Source organism: Neophocaena asiaeorientalis, unplaced genomic scaffold (genome assembly GCF_003031525.2).
Source record: "Neophocaena asiaeorientalis asiaeorientalis breed wild unplaced genomic scaffold, Neophocaena_asiaeorientalis_V1.1 scaffold308, whole genome shotgun sequence".
Taxonomy (NCBI): domain Eukaryota; kingdom Metazoa; phylum Chordata; class Mammalia; order Artiodactyla; family Phocoenidae; genus Neophocaena; species Neophocaena asiaeorientalis.
The window spans coordinates 5,832,399-5,857,522 of NW_020172768.1; the positions used below are offsets into that span (position 1 = coordinate 5,832,399).

General features: G+C 45.2%; 1 protein-coding gene across 2 annotated transcripts in view; it reads left to right on the top strand.

Moving 5' to 3' along the window:
* Positions 1-383: 383 nt before the first annotated feature.
* Positions 384-25,124, top strand: part of TMEM45B (transmembrane protein 45B) — a 27,710-nt gene continuing 2,969 nt past the window's right edge. The window contains exons 1-3 of one of the 2 annotated variants that reach the window (XM_024740789.1): positions 384-460; positions 21,943-22,139; positions 24,305-24,511. In XM_024740789.1, the coding sequence (XP_024596557.1) occupies positions 21,959-22,139; positions 24,305-24,511 (388 nt within the window). In that variant the 5' untranslated portion in view covers positions 384-460; positions 21,943-21,958. Of the gene's footprint in view, positions 461-21,926; positions 22,140-24,304; positions 24,512-25,124 lie in introns of those variants that run through there. The other variant, XM_024740788.1, reaches the window with a different exon arrangement.

Here is a 25,124-nt window from a genome sequence, read left to right on the forward strand (position 1 = left end):
TCCGGGATATGACACCAGAGCCTTCCTTTGCTGGAGGGTGATCCGTGACTAGTTGGCAGGCCTGTTCACCACGATTGCTTGGCTTGTTAAACGGTCTTCCTTGAGCCAGCATCCGCTGTCACCTCCCAGGCTCTGTTAACTGCTTTGCACCATAGGAGGTCAAAGTTAGTCACGGCTGGCCTTACGTGCCTGGGAACCGGCCCTTGTTGGAACACACGTCTTAGGGAGTGTCTGGAGCCAGGAAACAACCCGGCAGGAGTTGTCAGGGGCGTGGAGGACAGTGCGGACTTTGAGACGGGCAGCCCGGCCCCCGGGCAGGTGCGGGGAGGGGCGGTCGGGGTTGGGGGAGGACCGGCTGGCGGCGGCCGGGGCGGGGAGGGGCGCTCGCACCTGCGGGGTGGCAGCTGCACTCGGCGCGCAAAGCGGCCACGGACTGACGGCTCGTAGGCGCTCGGCGCAGGTGAGACGCCGGCTGCGGGCAGGGGGCTCGGCCCGGAGGGGTTCCGACGCGGAGGGGCTCGGCCAGGGGAGGGGGCTCGGCTGGGGAGGGCAGGGAGGCGCTGGAGGTCCAGGGGTGGGGAAGCTGACCCGAGGGCCCCCTCGGGGCCAGAGGTGGGGCCGCACTGGGAGGCTCCCTCCGCGCCCGCGCACCTGTGGCCGATCGCCAGCGGCCCTGGGGTGAATATTGTCGCGACCCCGGCCTGGCAGGGCGACCATGTCGCCCGGTGAGAGGAGCTTCCAAGTGTGAAGCCCCTGCCCTCCGTTCCGCCCCGAGGATCGGAGCCCCCCCCGCGGTGATGACTCGTGTCCCGCCCGGAGACCGGAGCTCTCTTGAGTCCGCGGCTCGCAGCGGCGGCACTTCCTCCCCGACCCTCCCCGGGCCGGCGCCGCCCGCCCCCCGCGAATGCGCCCACCACATACTCTCCTTAGGCCAGCAAGCCTTGAGGCTAACAGTGAGAGGCAACTGACAGATAATGTCCCCTGAGCCATTATTTAGCTTTCACGGACAGGCCAGTGGGCAGAGGGATGCGAGGGGTCAAGGGGGAAGGCTAGCAGTGGTTGGAGAGGTTTAGTGGGGCCCGAAAATAGTTTTAGGTGTCCCCGTCTGGGTCCAGAGTGATCACCTCCGGAGGCAGGAGCTAGCCCTCCATGTAAGAAGGGTTGTGCTTCAGCAATGGAAACCCCTTATGAAATAAACAATTTTAAAATTTTAGCCAGAAATGACCACTTCCTTCCTGTTCTCTTCCACCACTGCCCTCACCTGCCATTTTCCCCACATCCCTGGCCGTCTGCCCCGTTGCCCTACCCACCGCTCTGCTGGGCTCATAAAGTGACAAAAGAATCTTACCTGTGTTTTTGCATTCACTTCAATAAGTAGTAGGTCTTATTGTTAAAGGAAACGTGTACTCTTTTTAACCAGATGTGCAACATATCAGTATATTCTGGGTTTTGTACCATGTTGAACACTGCTGGGGAGAAAAATAATACACTCTGAGATAGGGGGGTGCGGCCTGCTTCAGACTGAGCTCTTCCTGAGTGAGAGTTCCTCTGCGTAATAATCTGATGTAGTTACCCTCTGTTCCTAAAGTTTCTGGAAAAGATATGGAACTGATATGAGGGCTTTGTTGAATAAGGCCCCTTAATTTTACAAGGGGAGAGCACCTGACATAAGCAGAGAAAAAGGCGTTATTTCTGGTTATGCATTATTTGTTCTGGTACTACAGGAGGCAAGCACTCAGTTTTCTTTTTAAAGACCTTTGATTTCCTCGCACTTCTTCCATGGGCGGTGGGAACGGTATTACCACTTATCACATACTCTGCATTTTTCCTTATATTCTGCGGGTTCCTCCCCGACCCTTCTGGGGAATGTTGGTTGTGATGGACTAGGTGAAGTTATTGAATCTCACGTTTGGCACCAGTAACTTTATTTAAAGTATTCCCCAATATCCTTGGTTATGTGTCTTGCCTAATCTTAGCAAATAGCACTTTGAAATTGTCAGGATTTGGCAAGGGCTGAGGCGAAAGGGTTGGATAAAGAGGAAGAAAGAATTCTGCTTTCTTATCTCCCCACCACCTTCACATTCACTTTGGCTGCCATGCTCAGTTGGTCAAAGTACAGATGTTACCTACGTTGGTTGTAATCAAAAGATTGTCTCTTTCTCTCAAACGCATCTGCTTGTTGAAAATGGATACGATCAATTTTACCATGTGTAGAACCACTCCCACAGCCAAAGTTCCTGTTACTGAAAAACTTTTTATAATTGTGGGTAAGAGAATGGAAGTCATGACTGCGTCATCGGCTAATGGCTGCATATGTAGACAAATTTCCCATCTACACTTGTGACAGGTTATAAGGCAAAACCCAGATTATTCACAATACTATACCATACTGAATATGGACAATTAGAGGCCGCAGGTAAGTGATGTAATTTCCACACTTCGTTTGAACCCAGCTTCCCTTTTAACCAGCCAACCCTTTCCCCCAACCTTTACTGGGGCTAGAAACAAACAGAGATGATTTCAACTTTAGCTGTTTTTGTTTCTCTTGCCTATTCTTTTATGTAAAAATAAAATGGGTCACAAGGTACACTATGGCAGGCAGAAGGAAACTCAAAAGATCTTTCTGCCTTGTGTAATGAAGAATTAAACTGAAAACATCAAAGCACACTCATGTATTCCCCTAGCAGGATTTAGATTTCTAAGCCATTATCAATATCTTGCTGGTATCAAATCATAATGGGGCTTTACAGAGTACCAGGCATTTTCCTTAGCACTCTGAGGTCAGAGTAACAGCCCTATATTTTTTTAGTATGCTTTTCATTTTTCTATTATTTTTTAATAGATCTTTATTGGAGTATAATTGCTTCGTATTTTATAAATGAGGAAACTGAGACTTAGACACTGAGTGTCCATCCAGGGTTACTCAGCTGTTACGTGGCAAAGCCGGGTCTCAAACCAGAACTCCCTCCAGCATGTCCTTTTTCCCTTCGTTTGTTTGTTTAATTTGGAGTGGGCAGTTGTTTGTGATTTGTTTAATGTATCCTCTGACTTGAACTCTTAGAGTTTAAATTTAGTAACACTCTTGTCTGGTATATTTCATGGCCATCCTTGTTCAATGTAATCACAAAATATTTTAGAGCTGAGCCCAATCTTCTTGTTTTTCAAAGAAGAAAAGTGGATTCGGGAAAAATTAAGCAGTCACCCCACGTAGCTTCCCCAAATGTACTTCGCTAATGAATTACAGAGAAAACCTAGGTCTCCCAATGTCCAGACTATTGCTCCTTCTGGCATGTGGTCCCCTGAGGATTTCCTACATACATAAATCGAGTGGTTTATTTCGACTGACTCTGTTGCTTTAGGGTCTGTGACAGCAAACTATAGCCCCTCTGAATCCTGGACTCAGACACCTGTAGATTCTTCTACTCTAACTGTATTCCACGTTCCATGAGGGAAAGAGCCTTATTTGTCTGGCCCATTGTATTATTCCTAGCACAGTGCCCAAGGCACTCAAAGAAATGTGTGCAACATACAGTATATCCAATACACATTTGAACAAGTATGAGATGTCAGCAGGATTTCATTCAGCTACAAGTCACAAAAGACCCCACTCTGGGGGCTTAATAAGTAAGGAGTTTATTCTTCTCAGAGAACCAGAGGTCTGCAGGTGCAAAGTCCAGGGCCAGAGCAGGCTCCTTCCACCCTTAGCACGCTTTCGTCCTCACTGAAGGACAGGCACCTCTTCTGTGCTTAACAGAAAGAAAGGCAGAAGGCATGTACCAGCTGAGTCTGTCCCTTTTTGATAATACAGTAAGTCCCCTACATACGAACCTTTAAGTTGTGAACTTTCAAAGATGCGAACATGTGTTCGCATGTCCAATCACGTAAGTTAGTTCACGTGAAATTGCAGCTTGCCCTCTGTCAGTCCTTCAGCTCTACCGTCTCCCACCTCCTCTCCCTCCTCCAGTCAGTATCTCTTCTTGCCTGTTCACTCGATGCCAGCCCCTGGATGCCGGCTGTTGGACTGTACACTACTGTACTTTTCAAGGTATGTCCTATAAGGTTAAAACTGTTCTATTTTTTGTGTACGTTTTTTATGTGTTATTTGTGTAAAGTATTATAAACCTATCACAGTACAGTACTATATAGCTGAATGTGTTAGTTGGGTACTTAGGCTAACTTAGCTGGACTTACAAATTGGACTTAAGGAACGCGCTCTTGGAACGGAACTCGTTTGTATGTAGGGAACTTACTGTAATATTAAGATCTTCCCTGGAAGCTCCACCCAGTGGCCCTCTTATACATCTCACTGGTATAAAGACTATGTCACACAACTACCCCAAACTGTAAGGAGCCTGAGAAAATCCAGTGTTTTCGTTGGACATGTTGCCAATACAACAAGATAGGGATTCTGTTAATTAGGAAGAATGGATATCGGGTAAGCAAATAGCAGTGTCTGCCATGGTGCTTTTTATGGGTCACTGACTCTGTTTCTACATCTGTTATTCTTTTTCATTTTATTTATTTTTTGTTGTTTGTTTTACTAAAAAGCAATAGATAATGCAGTGGGTCTAGGGGAACTTTCTGAAATTGTAGGTTCCAAGTCCTGCCCTGAGAAATGCTGATTACTTAGGTCTGGGATGGGTCTATAAATCTGAATGATAAACTGGCACTGCAGGTAATTTGAACGCAGGTGGTCACAGGACCACAACTCAAAACACACTGAATTTGGGGTAGTTTAGCAGAGGCACCTTCATTTTATTTCCAACAGCTTTCTGTCTCACTCCTCTTGGGGCATCACTCTCTTTTTTTAATTCTCTATTTTGGTCAAAACAAATAAATGTATAGTCTTAAAAGTTCTACGAGGTTTTTATGGAGTTTATACTAAGCTGCATCCCCAGAGGCAACTACTTTCCATGCTTTCGGCTACATTTTTCTCATGTTTACCATATTCCCAAATAACATGCAAATACTGGCTCTTCCCCCCACCCCCCGGCCACACACACACAGTTCTAGATAGTATCTACTGACATCCTACCTTGAAGGATGTGGCTTTAGCTCTCTTATACCCTCATAATTCTACCTCACATTCACTTCCCTTTCTTGCAAGTCCCAATATATCAAGTTATATCATAATATTTTTCGATATACTAATGTTTAGTGTTTGCATTATTATGACTACGTAAATACCACTCACAACTGAGCCATATGATAAACCATGATTTTTACACCTCCTCTCTTGTACCACCTTTTCTACCGTCCTGGAGTTAGTCATGGCTACATCTTCAATTGCTTAAGTGTTGAGTACTAATTCTTGCTCAACCTTCGACAGGATGGTAAAATTCCTCTCAGTAGAGTTAGTCAATGCCAAGTAAGTAGCCAGTTTTCTTTTTTCCCTTGGGAAATCCCTGCTCAGCCAGCTCCCCCCATTCTCTGGAACTGGTCCTTCTCTGAGCCCCTTGTTACCCTGGGAGCTCCCTCATTGGCATTCTGTGGATTGTACAGGATTCCTGTCCCTTGGAGTCCATGCCTTGGACTCCGTTCCTTGGTTCTGCTGGAGCATAGTTTCCTGAGGAAGGATGCATGGAGGCAGAGGCAGCTTTACCCAGAGCTGATGAAGTCATGGGGCCACTGCGAGGGCTGCAAATCACTGCAAGCTGTCGGGGATGTGGGCAGGGAGCCAGGTTGCCATCGAGAGGCATTTTTGCTCAATTTTCTAAAGAGATTTTAAAAGAGAGAGCCCTGAGTCTCCATGGTTCCTGTTTGTTGTGATGTCTTTCCTCAATGTAAATATTCACCTTCACACCCAACTTTGTAATTCAATGACTTTTTTTTTCTTTTAATTTTTGGATTTTATTTTTTTATACAGCAGGTTCTTATTAGTCATACACTTTATGCACATCAGTGTACACATGTCAATCCCAATCTCCCAATTCATACCACCACCACCACCACCCCCCCGCCGCTTTCGCCCCCTGGTGTCCATACGTTTGTTCTCTACATCTGTGTCTCTATTTCTGCCCTGCAAACCGGTTCATCTGTACCATTTTCTAGGTTCCACATATATGCGTTAATATACGATATTTGTTTTTCTCTTTCTGACTTACTTCACTCTGTATGACAGTCTCTAGATCCATCCACGTCCCAACAAATGACCCAGTTTTGCTCCTTTTTACGGAACTAGTGCCCATTCGTCTGGTGACGGGCATTTAAGTTGTTTCCATGACCTGGCTATTGTAAATAGAGCTGCAATGAACACTGGGGTGCATGTGTCTTTTTGAATTATGGTTTTCTCTGGGTATATGCCCAGTAGTGTGATTGCTGGATCATATGGTAGTTCTATTTTTAGTTTTTAAGGAACCTCCATACTGTTCTCCATAGTAGCTGTATCAATTTACATTCCCACCTACAGTGCAAGAGGGTTCCCTTTTCTCCACACCCTCTCCAGCATTTGTTGTTTGTAGATTTTCTGATGATGCCCATTCTAACTGGTGTGAGGTGATACCTCATTGTAGTGTTGATTTGCATTTCTCTAATAATGAGTGATGTTGAGCAGCTTTTCATGTGCTTCTTGGCCATCTGTACGTCTTCTTTGGAGAAATGTCTACTTAGGTCTTCTATCCATTTTTGGATTGGGTTGTTTTTTTAACATTGAGCTGCATGAGCTGTTTATATATTTTGGAGATTAATCATTTGTCCAAACTGTAAGTATATCATGCCACTCCCTTCTGGCTTGTAGTTTCTGCTCAGAAATCAGCTTGTTTACCTTATGGGAGTTCCCTTGTATGTTATTTGTCGTTTTTCCCTTGCTGTTTCAATAATTTTTCTTTGTCTTTAATTTTTGCCAATTTGATTATTATGTATCTCAGTGTGTGTCTCCTTGGGTTTATTGTGTATGGGAGTCTCTGCACTTCCTGGACTTGGGTGGCTATTTCCTTTCCCACGTTAGGGGAGTTTTTGACTATAATCTCTTCAAGTATTTTCTCAGGTCCTTTCTCTCTCTCTTCTCTTTCTGGGACCCCTATAATGCAAATGTGGTTGCATTTAATGTTGTCCCAGAGGTCTCTTAGGGTGTCTTCATTTCTTTTCATTCTTTTTTCTTTATTCTGTTCCACAGCCGTGAATTCCACCATTCTGTCTTCCAGGTCACTTATCCGTTCTTCTGCCTCCGTTATTCTGCTATTGATTCCTTCTAGTGTAGTTTTCATTTCAGTTATTGTATTGTTTGTCTCTGTTTGTTTGTTCTTTAATTCTTCTGGGTCTTTGTTAAACATTTCTTGCATCTTCTAGATCTTTGCCTCCTTTCTTTTTCCGAGGTCCTGGATCAACTTCACTTTCATTATTCTGAATTCTTTTTCTGGAAGGTTGTCTATCTCCACTTCATTTAGTTGTTTTTCTGGGGTTTTATCTTGTTCCTTCTTGTGGTACATAGCCATCTGCCTTTTCATCTTGTCTTTCTGTGAATGTGGTTTTTGTTCCACAGGCTGCAAGACTGTAGTTCTTCTTCCTTCTGCTGTCTGCCCTCTGGTGGATGAGGCTATCTAAGAGGCTTGTGCAAGTTTCCTAATGGGGACTTTTTCTTAAAGTGGGTAAGATTCAGGCCCCACAAGACTTGGTTGGTTTTTGAGACCCTGTGCACTCAAGATGTCATCTTTCTTCCTTCACACTTGACTGATGGTTTGATGAACTGAAAGTAATTTCCCCTCAGAATTTTGAAGGCATTGCTCCATTTCCTTCCACCTTTTCATAGTGCTCTTGAGAAGCTAATGCCATTCTGATTTTTGGCATCTTATGTTTTAATCTCTGGACGTTTGTAGGGTTTTCTTTTCTTTTTTTCCTCACGTCCTGATATTTCACGATGTTGTAAGTTGATGCTGGGCTTTTCTTGTTTGGTTTGGTCATTGTTCTAGGTACTTTAAAGACCTTTTCAATCTAAAAATCATATTCTTCAGTTCTTCTGTTATATAATTCCCTCTGTTGTTTCTGAAACTATATTAATTACTTAGATGTTGGATCTCTTGAATCTGTCTTGAATCTTGTCATTTAGTTCTAATAAATCTTCCAACCCTTCTATTAAATTTTTGCATTTCTAGCATCATATGTTTAATTCCCAAGGGCTTTAATTTGGGGTGGAGGGGAACTTCCAATTTTTTTTAATAGCATCCTGTTTTTATTTCATGTATGCAGTATCTCCTCATATTTCTCTGAAAATATTAAATTAACTCTATCATATCTGCATTTTAAAAGTTTTCTTCAGCTGCCTACAATGTCTGTGTTTATTTTCAAAGTCCCCTTTTCTGTTGTTTTGGTTCTGTCTTTCACGTTGGGAGCAGTATTCAAATGTCCATGTTTAAGAATGTTGTACTAACACGCAGTCTGTGAGTGTGTCTTACAGATGGGAGAGCCTCACTGCAGAGTGATTAGGCAGAGCAGGCTTTTTTTGATGGCTTATCATTATGTCTCTAGCAGCTTTCTAGTACAATCAGTTTCTCGTTAGAAAGCCGTTTATTCTTGTTTGAGAGAAGGCCATTGATAACTTAGACTGATTTATTATGTAATTTGTTTAATAGTAGAGGTTCCTGTTTCGAGGTGGCTCCGTGGTAGTCTAGGATTCAAAACCAGAATTTGTTCTTGACTCCCCCCCCCCCACTTTGAAGTACCTGGTGCTTTTGTGCCCCTCTATGCATCACCTTCTATCAGCAGCACAGAGACCATCAGAAGGCTTCCAGAGACACAGCTTTTTTCTATTACAAAAAAAAAAGTTTGAGATCCTAGGGCAATGAAAGTCCTGTGAGCACATGTATCAGTAATTGTTTTGTAATAACCATTTGCAAAACATTCATTACCCACCTACAAGGAAATACTTATTAATCCAGGATAAATTAGGGCTTTTGGAGAAGTTCCGTATCAGGATAGTGTTTGTCTTAGTAGGTCATTTGGGAGAAGATTTAATTATGATGGAAAAGTATATTAGCTTAGTATTTTTCCTTAGGAGGTTATATTGGGAAGATATTTTCCTAATACCTCTGGAGGATGTCTTGGTGATAGATCTGGGGGCAGAGTTTCTGCCCTTGAAGGTCACTCTCCAAATCCATATCCTTTTCCCCTTGTGCAGCCTGACATGTGACAATCAAAACTTGGGGCAGATTTGTCACTCTTTTTTTTTTTGCTGAGAAAGCTTTATAGCACCAGGTAACAGAAATGGTACAGGAATGATTCTTGGTTTAGCTTTCAAAGACCTCTTAACTGGAAGGTGAAAGCATTAGATACTGGATTTTCTACTGTTGGCTTTTCCTTCTCAGACACCTTCAAAGAAGCCTGCAAACTCCTTGAAGGCTGGGGCGCAGTCTTACCTCTGATCCTCCACCCGAGAACAATGCCTGATACATAACAGGCACTGAATATACATGGCTTGAATTAAATTGACTCCATTATCCATTTTTTTAATTTATTTTTTCCTTTGTCAATTTATTGGGTTTTTCCCCATTATCCATTTTAAATTAGCCCTTCCTACTTGTCCCCTTGCTGTTTCCTCTGTTCCTTTTGCATCTTTTTGTCACTCCCTCTGGGAGGATTCTACCTCATTCTCAAATCTGATGTCTGAAACAGCTGTCAGAACCCAGACTGGGAAGATCTCAAACTCAGGACTCCAGGTAGAATTTCCAGGGGTGAAAACGCCCCCTTATCACCTTACTAAAGATGTAATAGTTTCTTGGGTTTTCGGCAGACACCCCACCTCCATCCCATCTGTAGCCACAGTTCTGTTTGACTCTTTTCCCTCCTCGTGCTCTGTGCCTTGCTGTCCTGTCCCTCGCTTCCTTCCACTCTCCCTGATCTGGTCCCCACTTTGACCCAAACCTTCTCTTTGTTTGGTTCTAACATTGTTTTCCTACCTTCCCTCCCCTTCCTTTATCTACCACCTGGCATATTTTGTACAAAGCACGGTGGTGTACTAATTTCTGAAGACCTACCCTGCCTGAGGCAGACACCTTTTCAAACCTCACTCAGCCCAGGAGGAAAAATCTCTCTCTTCTGCCTGTTTTTGAGATCGTTTCTATGCTTTGGTCTCACTGGGGTTGTTTATTTTTATATGGAAGGCTCTAGAACAAGAACTAGGCTACAGCGTAATACAGTGACCTGTAGATTAGTGTTTATTAAACACTACCACTCACCATAGAACATATGCTCCCTCGACACAGAGGCTTAGCAAGGAACAGCCTGGCGTAAGGTGAAGCCTCTCTTAATGCCAAAAAAAAAAAAAAAAAAAAAAAAAGGGACCCCAAAAAAACTCTTTCCAAAAATCTTTTGGTGAAACTGACACTCTAGAATGGTACGCCATATTGGACCTGTAAGATCAGATATTCCTTTGGGAGAAGGGGCTTCCCCACACCAGCCAAAGAGGCACAGCACTTGTAAGATGTTCTTGTAAGCACTTATCTAGGCTGAAAAATTATATGGAAAAGCAATGGTACCAGCAACCTTCTTAATGCCTGGATTAGGAGATAGTTTCCCTATGATTCAGGATCAAAGCTAAGTTGCATCAGTTCAGTTCAGACCAGGAACTATAATTGTATGTTAAGGCTTGTGCTAAGCCATGGGAAGTTGAAGATGAAGCAGATAAGGTCTCTGCTCTTGAGGAGCTATAGTCTAATAAGACGTGTAAATGTGTAATTTTAATATGACACGGTAAGTGATAAAAATCAAGATGTCTGAGGTAGTATGGTAGCACAGAGGTGGAGCACATAGCCTGACCTGGAGGTTCCAGAAGGCTTTCCAGAGGAGATAAGCCCACCTACTGAAAACTGAGTAAAGGTAAGCCAGGTGAAGAGGAAATGAGAACGACATACTAGGGGGAGGGAATAGCACAGGTCAAGAGCATACTTTAAAGGTCGTGGTGGGGAGAAATGGGTGATGAAGCTGGATACACACACCAACAGCCAAGACCTGGGGACACGCAATGCAAATCCATGAAGTGGTTAGTCAAAGAAATATTCTAAATTCTATCGTGTTGTAGTCAGATTCACACTTTAAGTAGGTGACGGTGGCTGCAGAGTGGAAGGATTTATGGATGGGAGGACTAGAGGGGGTGCAGTAGTCCAGGCAAAAGACCACGAGAGCCTAAATGAGATCACTGCTGTAGGAATCAAAGGAGAAGGGAGAACACCAGAAAATTTGGGGAAGCAAAATAAGCAGAATGTCTAGTCTCTCGGGGAACTGGGACACTGCAGGGCAGCGCAAAGGACAAAGAGGAATCTAGGATGACCACCCCCTCCCAGGATTCTGGCTTTGAGAGTGACTGGATGCTAAGCCATTACCTGAGTTTGGGATACAGAAGAGAAGATGATCTGGTGGGGAAGGAAGATGGGGAATTCAGTTTGGGACATGTTGACTCTGAGGTGTCCAAGAAGCAGCTTTGTGTTTCCATTCATGTCTGTCCTTTCAGCATCAGCAGGTGGTTAGATATGCGAGTCTGAAATTTCAGCGGTCAGGGCCAGAGTCCCTGCGTCATCAGCGTGCACGTGGAAGATGAACCATGGGTAGGTGTGAGTTCTTGAGACAAGAAGACACATAAAATGGACCCGAGGCTGCTTGTGTTAAAGGACAGGAAGAAGGTTATGGCAGATGAACAGAAAGAGCCAGGAGAGATGCATTACAAAAGCCAAAGGGCATAGATAATATCAAAGATAAGTAACTAGTTGACAGTGTCAACTACAGAGTAGCCTCGGGAACAGAAAAGAGGTCTATTAGATACTACTTTAGAGATTTCCATTGGATGAAACAATAGAGGGCATTTGAATACAATTTCAGTGTGGTGGTGAAGAGGGAGGACCAAATGGAGTCAGCAATTGTCTTTCCAGGTTTTTTTCAAGAAACTTAACTGATGTTGACAATATCTGACTGCATTACACAAAACCACCCAAATTCCTTTCTATCCAAAGAAAATGTCATTCAAGTGGTAATTGAGTTCAATAATTAATGACTTCTCAAGTAATTTTTAATATTAAAGATTGTTTTTAATTATCTGTAAATAATTATCAAAGTTATTTATTGGCTACTAACTGGGTGAGATGATGAGGAAAAGATCTACATGTTTTCTGTTTTTTAATTGTTATTGGAGTATAGTTGATTCACAATGTTGTGTTAGTTTCAGGTGTACAGCAAAGTGAATCAGTTATACATATACAATCTCCACTCTTTTTTAGATTCTTTTCCCATATAGGTCATCACAGAGCATTGGGTAGAGTTCCCTGTGCTATACAGCAGGTCCTTATTAGTTATCTATGTTATATGCAGTAGTGTGTATATGTCAATCCCAATCTCCCAATTTATCCCTCTCCCCAAAGATCCACATATTTTGACTATATAAAGCATAAAATTTTGCAAAATTATATGTTGCTTGGAGATAATGTACATAGTAAATGTATGCAGTATATAGTAAAGCAGAAAGAAGTGAATGCTAAACACACAATTCATGATGATGGTTGCTTCTCAGGGGGAAATAAGGGGAGGTGGTCAAGGAGGGGTCAATGGGGGATTTCTCTGGCAGTCCAGTGTTTAAGACTCCACGCTTCCACTGCAGGGGGCATGGGTTCAATCCCTGGTCAGGGAACTAAGATCCCACATGCCGCATGGCACGGCCAAAAAAAAAAGGAGGGGTGGAGGGGTCAACGAATAGGAAGCCCCAAGGATGTTAGGAATGTTTTATTTCTTAAGTTGGCTCGTGGGACACAGTTGTTAAATTATTCTTTGTACCTTTTATATACATTAGATGTATTATTCTTATGACTGAAATAGTAACTAGGAAGAAGGACACACGGTTGTTCTTTTTCCTTTTTCTGTTATTATTTTGTGTGAAAAAGTCTTGGGCCTGGTCATAGTCGAAGGGGAAAAGGCTATAAAGGGTGAGAGAAGTTCACATCGACAGAACGAGGCCCAGAGGGCACAGGTGAGGATGAAATCAGAAGCACAGATGGAGGATGGTCCATGAGAGGAGGGGTGAGTCTGAGGAGAAGAATGGGTGTGGGTATGTATGAATTTGTAGGTGAAGGAGAGGAAATTGAGGTGATGATGCCTTAGTCTCAATGATGTTGTCAACTTAAAAAATATTCACAACCTAGAAGTTGCGAGTTATGTTTTATTTGGTGGGAATTTTTAGCACTTCAAGCCCACGAGGCAGCATCTCAAGTAACCCTGAGAGAAGTGCTCCAAGGAGGTGAGGGGAGAGCTAGGATATATAGGAGTTTTGCAACAAATGGCAGGTAGTCTGAACGTCAAACAATTATTGTAAATTAAAGAAAACCAGATATCCCAAGTTAAGGAATTTAGCGCTTTTCTATGGATGGGAAAATGCAAGAGTCTGAGCTCACTGAAATCATTCCTTTGATGTGCACCTCAGCTATCTGGGGCCAGTATCCTGTGTTTTCTCATCCTGAGTCCCCTCAGGGCTCACCAGCTCACTGTCTGTGGTGGCTGCAATCGCTGACCATGGTGACATCCTTTGTTTACTGACCTGGCAGGAAATATTCCATTCTCAGTGTTAACAGAATGAGAGAAAAGGTTGACCTGGAGTTGGCCGAACTCAGGTTTAAGGGAAGCTATGCGTTTTCAAAGACTAGTCTACGGGAGACGGGAGGAAGACTTGCACATGGCAAGAAGGGCTGCTAGTGAAGCAGAAAGTAGGGAACGAAGGGAAATATACTAAACTTTTTTGCTTGTTGCTTGGAAAATAAGCCAACCATTCAAGTCCAGAGATGCCCCTTTTACTCTAACGTATGCTGAAGCGGCAACTGGTAACTGCATCTCTGTTGTTGACATCCATAACCTGAGTTCCATTTTCCCTTGCCATGACTCAACCTGCTCTAATTCCTTTTCATTTTTCATTTCAGAAGAGAGATTTTAGAACTAGGAAGGGCCATGGAGGTTACCTCTTCCAAACTATACCCATTTAACAAACAAGGAAATCCTGAGAGCTTACGTATCGTGCTCAAGATCATAGAGTAAGTTCACAGCAAAACCTGGACTAGAACCCAGGTCTTCTGACTCAGAGGCCAAAGTTCTTTATTAGAGCTTGAGAAATAATGGAACTTAGCCAAGACTTGTTCTTCAGTCCTTAATTCAAGATTCCAGTAAGATCGCTTAATTCTCGAAAGTTTGAAAGAGGCAATCGAGAAACGCCCAGATCCAACGCCAGCCCCCTCCATGAAGCCTTCTCAGATTCTCCGGTGAAAGTTATTCACTTTCTACTCATGTCCCCAAGCACTGCTGTCAGTATATCTCATGACGTTCAATTTTTCACAAGTATATAGCTCCCTGCTGGATTATAAACTCCCTGACGGGAGGGATCCCTTCTTATTCATTTGATTATTTACTCAGCACGCAGCATTGACTCTAGTATTTCATAGGTGCACGTGGCAGGGGGTGGGGCGGCAAGCAGAAATGAGAACATCTTTTGTTTAGGAACCCAACCGAGCTGGGAGGTCACTGAGCTCTTGTTCATGGTGATCTTTTCCATATCATCATGAATTCATGCCAGAACAAGGTTCAGACTCATTCCGGTCTTACTCCTTCTGACCACGCTGTTCAAGGACCCGCCCCACAGAGAAAATAACAATGACACAGTAGCTGTCAAAATCTGAAGACAAGTGATGGACTTCAGAGTTGCTTAAGGCCTCTCAGGCTAGTGTAGAGCAGGGATACACCGTGCCTGAAGTTCAGGACTAAGCCATGGTCACATCAGCCTGTTGGAACTTTCAACACTGCACCTTGTGCTTCTTCCACATTCTATTAACAAGCAGCTCATAGAACAATGAGGGGTATCAACCCTGTTATTTGCAGAGGAACAGAAAGCTCAGTCAGGCACGGTTGGTTGTATTCCAAAGTAAACGCAAACCAGAAACCATCTGAGTGTTTCCGTTGGCAAGGACAGATTCAGAAAGTATAAAAACCATGTTCTGCAGTAAAAGAATATGCCATATTCTTCCCATAACCTGCTCCCTACTAACCAAACACACTTCCTGTTCCCATTTAAAAAAAAAAAAAAAATACACTCAACCACCGCCCTCTCCAAGGTGAGGTAAAGGTTCAACAGTGATTTCCCCACCTTAGGGTCAGCCACTCAAAGCAAAGGACAGCAGCTTTGGTTCAATCATTTACTTCTCCTAAGAGAGAAGCCCAGGTTTCTCCCCCATGGACTGCGGGAATGGGTATAAGAGCACCAGAGAAGAGAGGAAACTGACATTTATTACACACTTGTTCTAGTGAGCTGCTGGACATTTTCAGTTAACCCTCACAAGATCCCTGTGAGGTAGACATTAATGTCCCTTTTTAGAAGGAGGGGTACTGAGATTCAGCGAGTTTACAGGACTCAGCCAAGGTCTTTGACTTTTTTAAGTAGACTGTCTTTTTCCATTCCCAATCGAATTTCGAGGCTTAATGCATTCCCCCCATGGAAGAGAAAGCCACCTGGTGTTTTCGGTAAAGACGGTGGGGATGGCAGGGCAGAAACAGTGAGCAGCTCCACCCAGCCGCAGAGATGATCAGCTGCAGCTGCCTCTCAGCCTTTGCATGTGCTGTCTGCTCTGCCTAGAACTCCACGCATAGTACCTGTGTTTACCTGTTTTTCAAGGAAGCTTCAGTGACACTTCCCTCTGTAATCTTCCTCCTCTTTCCCTCAGGCTGAACTGGAGTCCTCCCTTTACTGTCCCAACACTCTATTAAAATAGTTAATATAGGGGGCTTCCCTGGTGGCGCAGTGGTTGAGAGTCCACCTGCCGATGCAGGGGATGCAGGTTCGTGCCCCGGTCCGGGAAGATCCCACATGCCGCGGAGCGGCTGGGCCCGTGAGCCGTGGCCGCTGAGACTGCGCGTCCGGAGCCTGTGCTCCGCAACGGGAGAGGCCACAGCGGTGAGAGGCCCGCGTACCGCAAAAAAAAAAAAAAAAAAGTTAATATATGTGTCACAATAGCTAAATTACTCTTTCTTCACCACAGTTTGACATTATTATAGGCAAAGCCCTCCCCTGAAGATTGATGAAATCCATTTTCAAGAGTAAAAGAGAAGACAAAGCCACCAAGACAATTCAATGGCGGAAAGAAGAAACTTTGCGACAAATGGCTGGGATGACTAGATATGCAAAAGGATAAAGTTGGATCCGTACCTAAAAAGTTAATTAAAATGGATCAAAGACATAAACATAAGAGCAAAAGTTATAAAAATATTAGAAGAAAACATAGGAGTGAATCTTCATGATGGTGAGTTAAGCAGTGGTTTCCTAGATATGACACAGAAAGTACAAATAAGAAAAAAAAAGATAAACTGGATTTCATCAAAATTCAAAGCTTCTGAGCTTCAAAGGACACAATAAAGAAAGACAACCCACAGAAAGGGAGAAAATATTTCCAAATCATGTATCTGATACAGGACTTGTATCTACAATATATAAAGAACTATTACAACCCAACAATAAAAAGACAAATAACCCAACTTAAGATGAGCAATGGATGTGAACAGGCATTTCTCCAAAGAAGATATACAAATGCCCAATAAGTGTATGAAAAGATGCTCCACATCACTAATCATTAGGGAAGCAAAATGGAACAAAACAATGAGCTACCACTTCACACCCACTAGGACGGCTGAACTAAAAAAGATAGACATAATTAAGTGTTGGTAAGGATGTAGAAAAACTGGAACCTTCATACCTTGTCGGTGGGATTGTAAAGTGATGCAGCCACTTTGGAAAACAGGGATGAACCCTGAAAACATGCTAAGTGAAAGAGGCCAGCACAAAAGACCACATACTGTATGATTCAATTTATATGAAATGTCCAGAATAGGCAAATCTATAAAGTAGATTAGTGGCCGCCTCGGGCTGTGGGGGACAGGAGGGAGGATTGGGGGAAACGGAGTGACTGATGGGTGAAAGGTTTCTTTTGGGGGTGATGAAAATATTATAAAATTGACTGTGGTGATGGTTGCACAACTCAGTGAATATACTCAAAAGTCACTGAATTTTACACTTTAGGTAAATTGTATGATATGTGAATTATATCTCAATAAAGCTGTTATTTAAAAAAACAAAAACAAAAAACAAAAGGATATGGACAGCTAAGAAAAAAACTGTTAGGGAAGTGGGCTTATACTCCGTAAAGTTCTGAAGGGAGAAGAACACCCTGGCATAAATAACAGAGAAAGGCAGGCAGCCTAATTTCTATTTCCTTCCAGAAAAAAGGAGAATAGGAAGCTGACGTTGAATACAGCAGGGCCTCACAACCCCATCACTAGGAGCTCAGGACTGCACATCTGTTGCTGTGGGGGACTGTCCTGTGCGCTGTAAGATGTCATGTCTAGTGGCTGGTCTCCGCCCACCAGATGCCAGTAACACCACCACCAGCCGCTCGGTAACCATCAAAAACGTCAGCAGGGCTCCCCAGGTGGCGCAGTGGTTAAGAGTCCGCCTGCCAACGCAGGGGACACGGGTTCGAGCCCTGGCCCGGGAAGATCCCACATGCCGCGGAGCAGCTAAGCCCGTGTGCCACACAACTACTGAGCCCGCGTGCCTAGAGTCCATGCTATGCAACAAGAGAAGGCACCGCAAGGAGAAGCCTGCGCACTGCCACGGAGAGTGGCCCCCGCTCGCCGCAACTAGAGAAAGCCCGCTCACAGCAGCGAAGACCCAACGCAGCCATCAATCAATCAATCTTCAGACAAACGGTCCCCTACAGACAGAGAACTACTGGACTCGAGAAATGGACCTCCAGGTTTGCCCTGCAATGTAACAGACCCCTGGGTGCCTGAATTCGAATTAGGTTGTCTTTTTAGGCAGGACAGTAAGGTGGGGCTGGAAGAACCATTTCAAGAGAGAAAATGCATCTATGTGATATCAGGTAGGAAAGGAGGTGACGAGTCAGGGCAGCTCAGAGAGAATTTACCACAATTGTCTTTGGCACCTTTTTGGTACAATTTCTGCCATTCTTATGGCACCACAACTACTTCTTCCCTGGATTTAATAAAGATTTTCAATATTAAAAAAAAAAAAACTACAAAAGCCTGAGTGTCCCACCTGTTAACGTTAGCCTAGTATACAGCTGTATGATTCAGAACAGGCTAGGTTCTGCTGGATAATAACGGTCCACGGAGCTCAGTGATGCTTTCCCGTTTACTTCTCATGCCATGTGTTCATCGCGGCTGATTTGGGGCTCTGCTCCGTGTCTCCTCACTCTGGGATCTAGGCTGACGGAGGAGCTACCGTCATGAATACTGATAGTGATGAGGGAGAGGTGACTGTTCTGGGGGTCTTGAACTGGCAATTACACAGGTCAGCCCAGAAGTAACACATCACCTACGCTCACAACTCACAAGACCCCACCCAACCGCAAGGGGGCCAGAAAGTGCAACCATACCACATGCCTAGAAGACAGAGCCAAAAGTGCTCAATGAACACGAAATACCCTCGAATTATCTTCCACACTGCTTTCCCCGTTCATGCAAATCATACACCTGTACACATGTGTATACAGATATGCGGAACGTTCACTGCTGCACAAAACAGGGTCGCATTATAAGCAGTCTTTTCCACCTTTCATGTCTCCCCCAACAGTAACTCGTGCAAAACCTCCCAGAACAGCAGGTATAGTGCTAATTCATTCTTGTTAGTGGTTACGTAACATTCCATGGTGAAGATAACGTAAGTCACAGGTGTGACTGGAACTAAGCAGAGATCCAGGCTGTGTAGTTGGTAGTCTATGTATCTGTATCCTGAGGAATGAGGAAATTGGCTTTAACTCTTCCCCTGCCATGAATGCCAAGCCCTCGATCCTGCTAATTTTGGAGGTTGCAAAGACAAAGCACATGAGGAACAAAATTCTCTTTTCTTGCTCCTTTTTCTGATCCTGTCACTCATCTACATACACCCTTTCCTTCACAATTCCTACTTTCCCCATCTAAAATAGGGGGAAATGTTGGATTTATTAAAAAAGAAAAGGCACCACACCGTTTTATTTTTAACTACAGGCAAATGGCACCGACCACAGTTTCTCCTCTCCTCTGCACCATCACCCCCTACTCCTACAATTCTCCCTCCCTCCTCTTTCCATGCTCCCCATTCTTCCCCACTCTCACCTCCTTTTCCTCTGGCACCTTCTACCTTATCTTCCATTTCAATTACTTTAAATGAAAAAAAGGGAATGCAGACTGGGGGAAATGGTTAAAAACCAGGAGTACAAGGAAAGCTGGTGAAACCTTACTCAGACAATGTTCCTTCTCCAGTGATCTCCCCAGACGTGAAATGAAAAGTTGCCTAAACCTCTAGCCTGCTTGGTTTCCAGCTTTAGCTCAAAGCTGCTACCCCTCAAAACACTTAATTCTCCCTTCATACTCCCATTCCATCTCATGTAATATTAAAAGAGAGTAAACATATTAAAAGTAAGGGAATTTGTCTCTGTGGAAGCACTTTCTAATGTTTTCCTACCTGTGGCTTTTCTGTAGATTGACGTATCTCACTGTGCAATGGCCACACCATTCTGTGTATTCAAGGGCACTCACCCCTTAAAGGTTTGCTTTCTTATTTAATATTTTTAAATTATTTTTTAAGCTAGACTTCTCAGGGACTTTATCTGAATGGTATTATCCAAATTATTGAAAGTCTAAATTTTTATTGTTCTGTTTGAAGTTACTGTCTTGTTCCTTTTTTGAAACTGGACCCGTCCTCTCTCTCTAGACGTTCTATAATGTAGCTAATCTAATAACCTATTAATTTGTTAATGGAAGAAATCTACCTCCCCTGCTCCTCTTCCCCATCAAATCAACGTCCTCAGCCTTCCAGAAAGTTAAAAGGAGTTTCTTCAGACATGCTGCAGGCCCTACGATCCACTGGCATGAATTTTAAACCAGGTAAAAGGCAAGGGTGAGGCTTGACAAATTGGTACGGACGCCACACAAGCAGACAAGGACTGTGCCTCCATTTAGGGTTCTGCCTCTCAGAAAAACAGGGAAGGGCAGGGAGGATTTGTAAAGCTGGTTTTTCTGCACTTCTGACTAGGAAAACAAAGGAGTGTAACAGGTTGACCTGGAAAGGGACCTGTGTTAAACATTAAATGAAAAGTGGAGCTTTTTTTTTTTAATGTTTTTCAGTAGAGGATTAAAAAAGAATGAGAAGGCCTTGCAGTTACGGCAGCATAAAGAGACAGGCAGTTCCTTTCTGCAAAACACCCACCCCACCGCCCCGCAAAATATAAGCACAGCACTAGACAAAATTATCAAAACCAACAATTGCAGGGAACTGGAAAATTGACCAAAGGTAGACAACGAATTGAGCTGTGGTGATTGTTAAATTACTTGTTAAATAAGAGTCCTGGAATGTTGGATGTCGCATCGTGAGCCTCAGTCCGACAAAAGCCCACAAGAGAACCGAAATAGAGAAGCTGACTACTCACAGCCCTGGAGGAGTACAGGGTGGGAGGTCAAGGCAGGGTGCAGGCAGAGGGAGGCCAGACTGGGACATACGCCTTTATTAAGGTCCACAGATGGAGTGCTTCAGGGTTCCCAGGGAAACCAGACTGCACAATTCAAACCAAAAAGACCAGGGTTCTCGTAAGTTTTGCAGGGGGCTCATCCAAGGGGTCCACCAGGGGGAAGGCCCTGGGACGTAGAAGAGACTATCACTGTGACTCTGCAGCTGTTTCAAGGGCATGCTCACAGGAGGGGCCGGTGTCAGTTTAAGGCCCCTCCAGGACACTGGCCACACAAAAGGATGCTGAGGCGGCAATATTATGAAGTAGTTCAGCTAAACAGTGGAAGGCTGTGGGTTCTGCGGCCACACCCTAACAAGAGTCCCCCTCACTCAATGACTTTTTTTTGCGGTACGCGAGCCTCTAGCTGTAGTAGCCTCTCCCGTTGCGGAGCACAGGCTCCGGGCGCGCAGGCTCAGCGGCCATGGCTCGCGGGCCCAGCCGTTCCGCGGCATGTGGGATCTTCCCGGACCAGGGCACGAACCCGTGTCCCCTCCATCGGCAGGTGGACTCTCATCCACTGCGCCACCAGGGAAGCCCTCAATGACTTTTAAATATGCTGGTACTGGCCATGAAAATAAGTTGCTCGGCTGCCAGGAAACAGACACAGCTCAGGGCAGTGATGGGGGGTCAAACGCTTGGCTTCACAAGCTAAGCATGGAAATGAACACTCGGGAATGAGCAGGGGAAGTGCACAGCTGGGGTGAGCAGCAGACCAACCAGGAATTTAACAGGGAAAACCCTAGAAATGAGTCATGGAAGGGCTGATACAGGCTCTCCACACATCTCTGGCTGAATAGCCTGTCATTTTACCAAATCTGAATGACCATATTCAATTATACTTAGAGGGCTGCATAAAAACCCTCAAATTTTCAAATTAGGTGAGAAATATTTTTTCACTTGCGTTATCTTTACAGTGATTTATCAATTTGTGTTATTTTGTGAATTATGTGGTTTGTGTCTTCTGCCCATTCTTCTACGGTCTTTTTCTTATTAACTTGTAAAGGCTCTGTAGTGGAATATCCATTTATCACAGCTATTGCAAATGTTTTGCCAAATGGTGTGCCTTTTAATGTGTTTTATATGTAAAATGTTTATGCAGATGACTTTCTCTTTTCTAGTTCCCTCCTTTACCTCTATGTTTAGAAAGGCTTTTCTACTCTAAGATCAGGAAGTATTTACCCAACCTCCTTCTCCTCCCTCCTATTTTACCCACGTTTCTAAAGCCTCAGGGCCAGTGGTATTCTCCTGGGCTTGTAACTCACTGAGCGGACAAGACTTCAATGACGTAACACAGGCTTATTCTATGAGAATAAGGGGCTCCTTCTCAATATGGCTTACAGCTCGGAATCCCCGGCCACGGATTGTGTTTCCTGCCAAATTATCCATTTATGTCTTCCCCATTCAGCCACCTAACAGCTGTCCCTTTATTGTTTAGGTATCCTGGGACCCCGATGGCAAATTTCAAGGGCCACGCTCTCCCAGGGAGCTTCTTCTTGATAGTTGGACTGTGGTGGTCAGTGAAGTACCCACTGAAGTACTTTCACCAAAAGGGGAAGAGCAGCCGACTGACTCACCACTATCAGCGTCTTGAGGTCACTGAGGCCGCCATCAGAACTTTATTTTCAGTCATCAGTAAGGAAGGGGGTCATTTGGCCCAGGGATCTCCTTGTCATACCCAGAACCCGTAACCCACTTCCTGGACCCTGTGAAAAATGGATGTCTCCACTGGCAGGATAACATAACAAGAATTTGGGGCACTAAATATTTTACCATAGCATCTACTGTGTACCGAGTTTAGTAACATTGACAGTTTAATAGCACCTTACATCATGGTTCTAAGTTTCACACTATGAAAAACTACCACATAGACTGCAGCATTCTTTGCCCTAGGAGGATACAGGTATAATTTGTAAGAACACAGGCGTAAGTTGTAGAAATAGAAGACATACTTTATGAAAAAGACAAAACAGAGAAAGAGAAAAGAAGAACAAATTAGAGTTAAGCTCATGTACGTGAGTTATGAGAAGGTACTAAACGGAGCTTAGTTTTAGAAAAGTCATCTTTCTTCCCCCCAGCTGTCTCCCTCCACTAGAACCTCAGGAGTGGTTAACACCCAACTCGTACCCTCCATCCCCAAATCTCAAGTGCTTAGAGATGGGGATTCATGCTGGAAGGCTAGTCAGAGAAGCAGTGGAAGAGAGTGAGAAAAGCCAACCGACAGCTGCCTGAGGGGGACCTTCCTTCACTGCGCCCCGTTCCAACAAACCCACCCACTCCCATGGTCACCTGACAGCCATCCAGCCCACTGGTGGCCCTCGCGGAACAACGAGCGGTGTCAAGAGCAGGCAGAATTCCTTGTCAGGACCGGCCCATCACGTGAGTGAGGAGGGAGCTCACCCTGCAGCTACATTCTGCCACCTGTCCCCTTTGGCCTACAGTTTCTCCAAGGAACGGAAGCAAGGGCAGTAGTCTAGCTGAATGTCCCCTTCACCAGTCACCCAGGCATCGGAAAGGCTTTGTCGTCTCTCTGAAGCTGCGAAATGATAGGGCCCATGTGGCTTAAACGGTAAAGGACAGCATCAACTTGGCCTTAGAAAAGCTAGGAAAATGGTATTTAGCCTCCTTGCTATGTGAAACTAATACTCATCCAAGAACGGTCTCTTGGGGCCTCTGCCACGTGCCAGGAGCTCGCTGTCTGGGTGCCGGGTGGGGTGGAGTGGGGGGAACAGACACAGTCCCTGCTCTCGGAGGCCTTCTGCTCTCCTGTCACTGGGACGTCCTTTTCCTGGGTTGCTTCCACCAGCACCTTCATCCTTTGTACATGAATTCAGAAAGGGGCTGGGGACTTCCCTGGTGGTCCAGTGGTTAAGGCTCTGCACTCCCAATGCACGGGGTCTGCATCTGACCCCTGGTCGGGGAACTAGATCCCACATGCCGCAACCAAGAGCCCACACGTGGCAACAAAGACCCCACATGCCACAACGAAGACCTGGTGCAGCCAAATAAGTAAATAAATAATAAATATTAATAAAAAAAAGAGGAGGTGGGGATCTGGGCTGAGAAAGAAATGTTTGGGAAACGGTCCAGAACGTTGTCACGGAGGACTTATTCTAGGCTCCGAGAACATTCTGGGCACCAGGCAAAAGGCGAATCTTTTGCTCCCAAGAAGTGAGAGCTGCCCTGTGGCACTGCTTCACCTGTGCGCCAGCCCCGTCTCCTGAGCTACAGGGTGGCCAGGATCACCAAGGTGTGGTCTTGGCCTTGTTCTCCCAGGGTCTGGGACAGAGGCCGAGCGCCATGGGAAGGGCCCTCAGCTCCGAGCTCGCCCCGGGCGCAGGAAAAGCACACACCCGGAAGCCGCTGGGCTTGCCACGGCTATCTTCACCTGCAGTGTGTCTCGCTGGCATTCTATCATTTTCCACCTAATTGTCCCTTTCCAGGTTCACCTCGCGGCCCGCTTGGCAGAGGGGACGCCCAGAGAGTGCATCAGCCACATTCTCACTTAAGAGGCAATGCCTTGCTGTCATCTCAACTGCTGGACAATGTCCTGGGGACCTGTGTGGCTGCGTTCCTATCGCCGTTTCTCCCCCCTCCCCCAAAGGAACGGCAACAAAGGCAACATGTCTGCACAGGTTCCCCAGCAAATACGTATTTTATCCCGAAACAGCTGCATCTGAGGCAGCAGAGTAGGTCCACAGAGCCGTGGGCCACCTTCGCCATGACTCGGGGTCACTTCGCCGTCTATTTGTCTTGGAGCTGTTCTTCCCTCCCTAACCTCCACTCCCGTTTCCCTGCAGGCATGCTGGCAGAGCAGTTTGTTCCGGACGGGCCCCACCTCCACCTGTCCCACGAGGACCACTGGGTAAAGCTCATGAACTGGCAGCACAGCACCATGTACCTGTTCTTTGGGGTCTCGGGACTCGTGGACATGCTGACCTACCTCATCACCCACATCCCCTTGGGGCTGGACAGACTGGTCATGGCTGTGGCAGTTTCCAATGAAGGTGACTGGGTGGTGTGGACGGAGACTTAGAGGGACGGGAGCACAGCAGATCAGAAATATTGCAAATGTAATCATCTTCCCCAGAGAACCCTAGTCTCTGAGCTTCAGAATCCTACACAGGACCTGATCCTGTGCTCTGGACGGTACAGGTGGCACGTTCCATAAAGCAGCACAGGAAAGCATGAGGCTTTTAGCCAGAGCTCTGGCTGGCAGAGCACCAACTCCCCCTGCCTGCCCAGCGCCCGCCCCCGCCCCGCCCTCCGCACGAAGTACTGGCGGGGTGCCATCACGCACGGGGGTGACCCTCTGCTTAGGGGAGAGGTTCTCCGTGCTCTACCCCAACCTTGCGCTGTCACTGTCCGGACTCCCACCCAGTGGCTAGGACACATCTCCCAACGCAACTCATGTTAACTGGATGAGAGAAAGCATGTTGTAATCCAACCCCTCGCTGATTTCTGAACCTCGGGAAGAACTGAAAAGAGGTTGAATGAGGGTAAAACTGAACGTCAAGTACAAACACACAACTGGTCACAAATCAGCAACATCTCACCTTCCCATCCTGGACTGAAACCTACCTACCACAAATTCGGTAAAGAGATGTTAGGATTCTTCCA